General features: G+C 39.4%; 1 protein-coding gene across 3 annotated transcripts in view; it reads left to right on the plus strand.

Moving 5' to 3' along the window:
* The first annotated feature begins 397 nt into the window (after positions 1-397).
* The window catches only part of Cd84 (CD84 molecule), a 36,060-nt gene continuing 26,051 nt past the window's right edge, over positions 398-10,406 (plus strand). For all 3 annotated transcript variants that reach the window (XM_033765697.1, XM_010616654.2, XM_010616655.2), the window contains exon 1: positions 398-477. In XM_033765697.1, the coding sequence (XP_033621588.1) occupies positions 432-477 (46 nt within the window). In that variant the 5' untranslated portion in view covers positions 398-431. The remainder of the gene's footprint in view (positions 478-10,406) is intronic.

The raw sequence follows: 10,406 nt of genomic DNA on the forward strand, positions 1-10,406 counted from the left end.
GGAATCAATTATTCTGTTACTCTTTATATTGTCAGTGCCTAGAATAATGCCAGGCATCTAGTAGGTGCTCTCTAAATGTTTATCAAACAATTAATGCTAAGCATTTTATATTATTTTATATTTTTTAAATTATTTCAAATACATATTAAATACACCCATGGTGGGAAATCGATACAAAAACATATCAAATCATGATACTTTTTACTTCCCCTGCCATTCTCCCCCTCCTGTCTTCCCACCTCCCCACATTTCATATTAATATATTATCAGAAAATACTAGCATGAGTACAAAGACCAAAGCTTCCTAAATCGGTTGGCTCACACTTCCTTTCTTGGGTATGGCTATAAAAAGAAACAAGAAAACTCAAGTGAAACTGACGGTGCTATAAGCAAACTCGCTTTGTCTACAGAAGATCAGACGCTGGACGAAAATGGCTCAGCACCACCTGCGTTTCTTGCTCCTGTGCCTGCAAACCTGTGAGTTCTGACCCCTGCCGAATGCCTCCCATAGTTTCTCATAAAATTTTAGAAATGACACTTAAGGGAGACTTTAAAATATCCCTTTGATCTGTTTTCAACAAAACACCTTTGGGTCTCAATACTATCCTACTTAAAAGAGATCCAACTGTTGGGGGAGGGACTTAGGATCCAAATCTAAGAGTTTCTAAGTTTTGAGGTTAATATTTCCAAATTTTGTCTGTGCTGTCTCCAAAGATCTGAGGAAAAGCGCTCCGCTCAAAAAAGCCAGCAACTGGTAGATAGATCATCCATAAAGCCCAGCAACAAGCTAGATCACCCACAACCTCGAATGAACTAAAAGCAGTTTCTTTCTGATGTTAGAATATGTGATCTTTGAGACAGATCTTCCTAATAGTATTTCACTGCTTTCTCAGATTAGAATAATGCAAAACTCCTTATAATCACTGTGAAAATCTCCACTCCATAATCTCTTTTTATTTTCAAAGTACATTTGGGGTTATCACTCTGCTTCTTAGTCCCCCCAAATTAAAATAAATAGGGAAAAGATCTTTTTTTACAATAAATCTCAAAAAAGAGGTGGATAACTTGAATTAGAAACCCTGTTTGTCTTAATTAAGCCTTAATACAAACTACAAAAGAAAGTTAATATTGGTTGTTATTAATACAAAACTAGATAACACTAACATGGGCCTCCAAGTACTTTGTCATTCCTCCCATTATGATCATAAATTCAAAGTTCTCTTGTTTATGTAAAATTTGTTTACAATTTCAAACTCTAGTTCTAATACAATGGACTCTCTAGTTAGGATTGGTCTGACATATGAACAACTCGGATTATAAAAAGAATTTTAGTTTTAACTTGCAAACAAAGTCTTGTATTATCACCCAACGCCAGTTGCTGTACTTTCAGATGGTCTCAGAATTAACCCTTTGGGTCAGGGATTTAGCTCAGTGGTTCTGCTGCCTGCCTCGCAAGTGCAAGGATCAGAGTTCAGTATAAAACAAAACAAAAAAACAGATTAAATCCTTCAAGAGTTCTAGAAGGAATGTTACAACATCCTTTCCTGTGTGAGTTTAATTGAGAAATCCTGGGCCAATGTCCCTCTATGGATACTGAGATCTACCTGTATACAGGAGAGAGACTTTGAAGGCTGTGTAGAAGAGGAGCCTGAGCCTTCAACTACGCAACTTGAGTTACAACCAGTCCTCGAGAACAAATTGAGTTCATAAATCAAGGGTCCACTGTATCTATTACCCATTCTGAATATGCACAAACTCCCAGCATTGCTGTGCTTAGAAACTGGGTAACCTAGTGGGTTAGGACTTTCTGAAAAGGTATATATATGCTTATTATATTATCCATACTAAAATCATTGAAATTGATGAAATGGATATTATTAATTCCATTATGTCAGAGAAGAGGAAGAGAAGAAAGAAGAGGAGGGAAGTGATTCAGAGGTACAGTATTTCACCTGAAGCTCCACTACTAAAAACTAATAGAGCTGGAAATGGGCATTAATTCTTCTAATTCCAAAGCTATATCTCTTTATGTTCCATATGACCTTCTCATTAACTATTTGCAACTCCTTGATGGCCTTCAAAGGGCTAAATCTGCCAACATAACAGGCAGCTCTAGCATATACTTATCAAATTGAGGTTGTCAAATCAGCTAGTAGTCAATCAGTCACTCATAAACTTTGGAATCCTAGGGAAATTATTCAACCTCTTTGTTTCTTTCACTTTAAAATGAGGAACTATTAATACAATGGGGTTATTTTGAAACTCAAAATGATAATTTACGTACAACAGTTAGCACACTACCTGAATATACAAGTGGTCAAGTATTAGCTACATCTATTATTGGTTTCACACTTGTTTTTCATGCATTATTAAGCAGGGCCTTGGCTTTATTACACAGAGCTCCTGGGCAGGAATTCTCTGTTTGGGATGGCCCAAAGAATATGAGCAGGCAAGATAGTAGGAGTTTGAGTTGAGGGGTGGGCTTCTAGGGTTCTGAGAAGAAAAGCAAGAATGAAATATTCGTTTTGTCAGGGATCCCAGACATGGAGACTGGAGGTTTGTTTTTACAGAAATAAAGTGCTTCTGCATACCATTTTCCTTCACAAAATGGATATATTTCCCTCTTGAAGATTATTCCCCAAACATTTCTTGAGTACAAAAACATACCCTAAATTCCTCCTGCTGTTGTTTTCGAGAGATGGTTCCTTATATTCACTATTGGCTTATGCACTTCTCTAGAATTTGAGTTGAAAGAGCTAAGAAGCTGTGAAAAGATGAAGGCAGAAATTCCCATTTTCCTCCTAAAATCATGGACATAGGGAAAGTCTGGGTGTGTGAATGTATGACTGCCCCATGTTGGAAAAATTTTCTTGAAGAATCAAGACTCATCATCAGATGATCTTGACTTTCTCATCATGAGTTTGGAGACGCTGTGACTCTGACTGTATCCTTCCAGCCACTTACACTTCAGGGGTGGAAGGTGACAAAGCTTACCACTTTTGCTCCTTACCCATTCCCTCTATATGTTCTGTCTTATGCTCTTTTAATTATCTTTTTCTCCTCCCATTTCTAGCATCTATTTCTTTAACACCTTCTTTTTCTCCTTTCTTCTACCTCCCATCAAAAACAGTAATAACCATGTGGGGAGCAATAACTACATATCTGACATGATCCTAATTAGTCTACAGTTATTATTGAAAGGGGGTTCATGTGCCCTTTCGGGTGTCCCTTCCCAATTAGGCCACTCATGCACTGAGAGGTCTGGCAGGAGATCTTTATTGTAGGGAGGCGAGCAGGAGGCAGAAAGGCAGAGAGAGTGAGAGAGGAGGAAGAAATGTGCTTATTTGAGGAGTGAGTTACTTTTAACCTATCACAGACCAGATTGTTTTTATGGGCCCAGTTCTGCAGACACAGGTTTCAACTTTCCTGGACCACTGTGGCCTTTGTGGGGAGGGAAACCAGAGATAAGGGCATGAGGTCATTTTAGGAGCCAAGATGTATCAGGAGAATGCAGCCTGTGAGGCGGCATCACAGCATACTTTAACATGATCAATTCCCTAACAATTATTTTGTTTAAATAATACCCTATGAGCCAGGCATGGTGGCACATGCCTGTAATCCCAGCACTCGAGAGGCTGGGGCAGGAAGATCGCTGTGAGTTTGAGACCAGCCTGGCCTACAAAATGAGTTCCAGGTCAGTCTCAACTACACAGTGAGACCCTGTCTCAAAAAAACAAACAACCCCCCCCAAAAAAATAAATAATACCCTATGAGATGGATAATATTAATATACTCATTTACAAACGCAAACATTGATGCTCAGAAAATCGGAGGTCATTTACCAAGAAGTAGAGGAAGCAGGATTTAAACTCCACTATCCTTAGATTTAACCACCAAGTCATGCTGTTCCACTCACCTTGATGCTGAAGTGGAGAAAGATATTAGCTCCACTATGAATGGTTAACATGTTTATATTTTTATCAGTAAACAGTGATGTTTTATTCCCAGCAACATAGGATTATTTATGTAGAAGCTGTATTTGTTTCTACTGCCATAGTAGAGGAGTATGGAGCTGATTGGTAGACCCTTGCCAATAACAGAAGTATAGGCAGGCCAGTAAGGCAGGATATCAAAGAAAAATCCATCTTTCTGGACATGATTCAGAGGCCATTCACTTCTGTATGATTCAGGTTGACTTGAATTAGCTACTTTAAAATAAGCAAAAATCCAATGGCAAGATGGCCTTGATGTCCTGTTGGGTATAGAGCCACATCACGGGGCATTATAGAACCTTAAAATCCCAAGAAGGGAGGGGACCCACCTGGACATGTGTGTAGGAATAACTGGACCTCACTACTGTCCTAGAGGTCTGAGGAAGGTTGCAGGCCTGCAGAAGGATGCTGATGACAGACAGAGAGAGAGAGAGAGAGAGAGAGAGAGGAGAGAGAGATCTGCCACTGCTCTAATGTCCTGGCAGAGTCTTCAGTTCTAGGAAGAAACTTGAGCCAGTGACCACCACTGACACTCAAAAAGGGCTCAAAATGCAGATGAAAACAACACTGAGATTCTACCTCACCCTAGAAAGAATGGCTGCTGTCAAGAAATCAACCAATAACAAATGCTGGTGGGGGTGTGGGGAGAAAGGAACACTTCTCCATTGTTGGTGGGAGTGCAGACTGGTGCAACCACTGTGGAAATCAATATGGAGATACCTTAAACAACTAGGATTAGAAATCCCATTTGACTCAGCTATTCCCCTGCTGGGTATCTTCCCAAAGGAATTAAAAGAATCATACCACACCAATATATACTTTGCCCATGTTTATAGTGGTACAGTTTGTAATAGGTAAAATTTGGAAATAGCCCAATTGTCCATCAGCTGGAGAATGGATAAAAAAGATGTTGTTTTTCTACAAAATGGAGTACTACTCACCATAAAGAATGAGAAACTAGAGTCATTTATTGGTAAATGGATGCATATTGAGGTCACACTCTTAAGTGAAACAAATAGGACACACTTGTAAATACCGAATAGTTTCTCTGGTATGAAAGTATATAACTGATAATGTGAAATAGGAAGAAATGGGCTAAATAACTAGGGGAAGTGGGAGGGTTAGGGGGAAGGTAAGAAGGGAAAATTAAAAAATAAGATAAAAGGAAAAAAATGAAAACAAAGTCTTTGTAAGTAGGGAAGGGAAGCTAGGAAAATGGGGAAAAAAATAAAAACCAAGATACATCATGTAAAGGTACAAGATCCCAAAGATGAATGTAACTGTACTGCATACCTAAAGTGCACCAATAAAAAAATTTATTTTAAAAAAAGCTTGAAGGCAGAAGCCCAGCTATAGAAGTTGAAATAAATTGTGTATGGGGAAGTTTAGGTATTAGGCAAAATCTAAAAATCCCAGCGTCCAAGTAGAAGCTGGCATCTGTGTCTTGGTGATGACACAAGACCCTGGTAGGAGAGAATAGAGCCCTGGAAATCCATACAGTTACCAACAAGGCAAATGGAGAGTCTTCTAATTGAATACTGTGGGCAGTGCCACATCACAAAGGCACAAGGACTCCTGAATCAAACCTATGTTAGGCCTTAGAGAAGGATGAATCTGAAATCTTAGAACCAACTAGACTCATAAGTGTGGAACCAGAAAAAAACGAGTTGGGAAGGTTGATGTTGGTGGTGATGTCTAGGTACCTTATTGCCCTTTTTATCTCAATGTTCAGGTGTATCCTAATACAGGGCAGTGATGACTAGCCATACCCCATCTCTGTCTTGATATTTTGTATGTATTTGTTTCTGTATTTTTAAAGAAACTGATTCAAATTAAACTAAACATCAATAAAGATGATATAAAGTAGAGTCTATCTGGGGCAGAGAATGGGGCTTAACATATGTGAGGCCTTAGGTTCAATCCCCAGCACAGCCAAAACAAGCAAACAACAACCACAGCACAGAACTCATGATGATATAAAGTAAAATTTCATAGGTAAGTAGAATTCTATTTTATGGGGGTGGTAGGTTCCTTTTTCTTAGAATCTTATATTCAAGAACTTTCCATCACAATAGAGAATGACCAAATTATTTCTGCTACCCAATCTTTGCTTCTTCTTTGCCCTCTACATCTCTCCATTGGAGTTGACCAGTTATATAAAAAAAAAACAAAAAAAAAAAAAAACAAAAAAAACCTTTGGCCTCAACCTGTAATAGCCAACTTGGGTGGGTAGATATCACATGGTCAAGCTGCTTCTGATCACATTCCTGAGCCTGCAGTGTGGAGGAAGTATCACACACACACACACACACACACCCCACACTGTGGAGGCAGTAGATGGAGGAAAAGGGGAACAGGTTTAGCTACTGTCAAAAAAAGAACAAAAAATGCTTGTTAGAAAGATCCTGAAGAAGCTTGGGAGTGCTGGCAACTGCTAAGCAACAGTACAGCCTTCCCTAGTTCCCTTCTTATGAGTAGACTTCCTCTAATGTGGTCCTAATACTCTTAACATTTTCTTTCCTTCAGATTGTATCTTAATCTCTGCAACAAAGCATACTTGTTTTATATAATACATACACACCGTTCAGTGTATACTAGGCACTTTTCTAAGAGGTTTGCAAATATTAACTCATTTAAGCCTTCTGCATAGCACTTCTCTGAGTTTGGTGTTACTATGATCTTCATTTTAAAACTGAGGAAACTGAGACACAAGGAGATTATGAACTTTCTCCAGAGCTGATGTCCAATGCCCAGCATGGTCAAGATTCATCCCAAGCTGTTGAGTCACTAAACCATGTGCCTCACCTCCAGGCAGGCAGAGGCAGTCCACAGGTGAGGCTCCCCTTGACTTCGCCACATTCTTCTTCACTAGGATACACACTTAACAGCATTTGAATGTGGTAGAATCGTTGGGATTCTTCAAAGTGGCAAGGCAGCTCTGTTTTATCTCATTTACCAACTTAGGAGCCTGAGATCTAGCAGGTAAGTGAAATTCATGGACATCTAGCTAGCTGGTAACAGATCTAGACTAGAACATATTTCTTGACCCCAAGTTCAAGATATTTTATTAACTATGTTATGTCTTTGTTCTGTAGATCTATATAGATTGTTGTATAGAATGTTGGCAGTATTTAGTATATACTATATTGTATATAGTGTATATAGTATATTGGCCATATAGAATATTGACATAAAAAGAAGTTACAGTGAGCCAACGGCTCCTTCTTATAAATCACTTTAAATCTTTGACATTTCACAACAAGACCCAGAGACCAGTGAAGAGTTCTCTCTGGCTGGCTTTGTTTTGAGCTGCAAATTTCTGTCTTATTTTTAGAGTTTTCAGTGGTACCTAAAGGATTTGGATCAGTAGCCCCCCAAAAAGGTATTCATTGTTTTTCAACAAACATTTAATAATCATCCCCTAATTGTTGGAGTAGTGGTAGTGACAAAAGAAAAAGCCTGTATATTCTGGGTGATAATATTATAGTAGGGTTGTGCTTTGGGGAATTTGAAAGACAGTAGATCAGTGTGCCTGGGCAATGCTTCAGTTGTGATAACTGCCATGAAGAAAAGTAAAGCAAGGCACAGCAATGGGCTGGGGGCGCTATTTTAGGAATGGTGATCAGGAAGTCTGATGTTGTAACATTACAGGAGAGACCAATATGGTAGGCAAAGAGGAGGACAGCAAGCACAAAACCTCCTTCTAGAGAATAATAAAGTGATGAAAGGAGGTGAGGGAGCTTCCCAAAACCCAGAGGTACAATGCCTTTGTTTATGTTTAAAGTTTTAGGAGACAAATTCTCACTAAGTTGCTAAATTTCAGAGGCTGTCCATGACCTGGCAATTGTCCTGACTCTCAGCCCCACGGAGTGCTGGGATTACAGGTGTGCACCACCATACCTGTCTTCAAAATGTTTCGCATTCATCAAAGTAATAGTAGCAGTTACCATTAGCATGCACCAAGCAATGAGCTTGTTTTATCTTTATAAGTCATTTAATAATTATCTACGTTTTAGAGATAAGGAACTGAGAATCGCTGAATTCAATAATTTTTCTCAAGATAATATCACCAGGTCCAAATACACCTGGATTCTAAACATATGCCATTAATCTTTGCACTTCTAGCAAGTCTAACCTTGGTCTGCTCACTCTTGGTAAATAATCTTACCTCCTATATTGTTATGGAAGGAATCAGTAAGTGACACACAGAGAGGCGGCAGAATGGAAGTAAAATAACAAATTTACTTATTGATAAGTGTCGATTGCACATAAGTTGTGCCTAGATCGACAATGCTCTGGGTTACAACTCCTCCTTTTATAAGATTTCACAGCCTTGACTTCATTGGGTGGTTACGTTCCATTCTCACAGTTCAAATCACAGTCACAAAATAGTTAATCTTTTCAACCCAGATGTTAACAGTTCTTTGCAGTTGGGGAGTTTACCTTTAAGATTCGCCTAGTTATCTATTCTAGTCCATAGGAAAGGGGGTGATCAGGGTCAGGGGAGCAAATGCTAGCAATGGGTTCTTTCATTTAGACAGTTTTATGATCAGGTGGCTCCATTCTCATCGGAGCTCAAGACCTTGACTGTTATCTCAGGGTCAGACCAAATGCCTCATTCAGCAATTAGTGCCTTAGGTGCCTATTAGCTTTGAGCCAAACAAAACAAACTGCTGTTAGAGACAGCAGAAGCCGTTTTACATTGTAACACTTTATAGGTTTTTGCTATTTATAAGTGTTCCCTATCAATATTACTGAAGAGACGAAGGCCATCAAAAACTACTGCCTGCCATCTTCTCTTTTCTACTCTATCATGTATTAATCATCTTTTATGTGCCCTCACATTCTTTGAATTCCTGCTGAATCTGCTGTTGTGCCCTTCATTTGCAATTATAATTTACTGCCTCATATTGCAAATGGGAGTTACATACACCTTTGTCTTATTCACCTAACAAGATATTAAATTTCCCTGTCTTGCTCATAGACTAACATAGTATATTTCATTCTAAGTCCCCAAGACATTTGTGTGTGTGTGCCTGTACATACATATGGGATGCTGGGAACTAAACCCAGGGCCTTAGCACATGATAGGCAATAACTGTACCACTGAGCTACACTCCTTGCCCCACCTCAAGACACTTTTTGTGCCACAAATTTTCTCTGCAATTGGATTTTCTAAGTTCCCCTCCAGTGATAATATAGTATTTGATTCCCGTTAGCACCTAAAACATTAAATATTGGGGTTTGTTGATAATGGAGACTCTTTCTTTTAAAGGCAGAAGTGTTGAAAGGGTAAAATTAAATTTTCCAAGAGTACCTAAAAATCAGTCCTCCAGGTCTTATTTGAAGTAACCCTTAAAAATGACACTAAGGCAGGATGGTGGAACATAACTGCAATCTCGACACTCAAGGAGGCAGAGGCTGGAGAAGCATAAGACTGAACTTAGAAACTCAGCAAGATCTGATCTCACAATTTAAAACTTGGCTGGGGATGGAGCTCAGGGTGAAGGCCCTGGGTTCAATTCCTAGTCCTGCTAAATAAATAAATAACTGGCCCTTTATGATGCACCAGTATGGTCCTAGGCTGCATAGGGGTAGCCTATGAAGGCCCTAAAGGCCATGTACTGATTGATCATCATAAACCCCCCAAATAACTAGCATTTATTTTCCTCTGATGATTAACAAAGCACTTCTATTCCAACTACCATATGTGCTGCTTATTAAGTAGACAGGGCCATAGTATAGTGATTATTTCCATTCTATGGATGAAGAAATACATTCAGAAAGGTTACTTTATTAAAGTTGCTTGTTCACATGTAGAAGTCCTGGCACCCACATCTTCATTCACCCTGGATTTCTACCACATGCTATGGTTTTGCAGCTTCCTCTCATAGCACAACTGCAAGTGTTTAAAGAATCTTTCTGCATCTTATGCCTGTGCAAACCCCCTGCTTTTTCTCTGCATGAGCAGGACTTCCTCCCTCAGTGCCTACATATAACCTCTGCTGCTCGATTGTGCTTAGATAACCCAGCATCACTTCCTGAGTGACTTGGGGATAAGACACACTCAGTGCACTGCACACCAACGGCTTGTGGCTATACAGCTGCCCTGATACCAAGATGCTCTCGACCTTAGCAAACAGCTCCGTACTTCTGGGTTCTGGTGAAAGAACCCATCAGAACTATAATTCCACGTCCTCTTTGTCTCCTCCCACCCAGTGAAAACCCAAAACATAAATAACAAATTGGACAGTTAGGGCCTAATTCCAAAAAAGTCTGGAGAGATGGGAGATCTAGAACAAGGGCTGGCTATAAAATGTGCAGGACCTAGCGCAAAATAAAAATGTGGGGCCTTTCAGTCACATAATATTAAGAACACTGAGGTGGCATAGGAACAACAGAGCAAGCTCAGGT

This window comes from Fukomys damarensis, unplaced genomic scaffold (assembly GCF_012274545.1).
Source record: "Fukomys damarensis isolate Sample0158 unplaced genomic scaffold, DMR_v1.0_HiC HiC_scaffold_19, whole genome shotgun sequence".
NCBI lineage: Eukaryota > Metazoa > Chordata > Mammalia > Rodentia > Bathyergidae > Fukomys > Fukomys damarensis.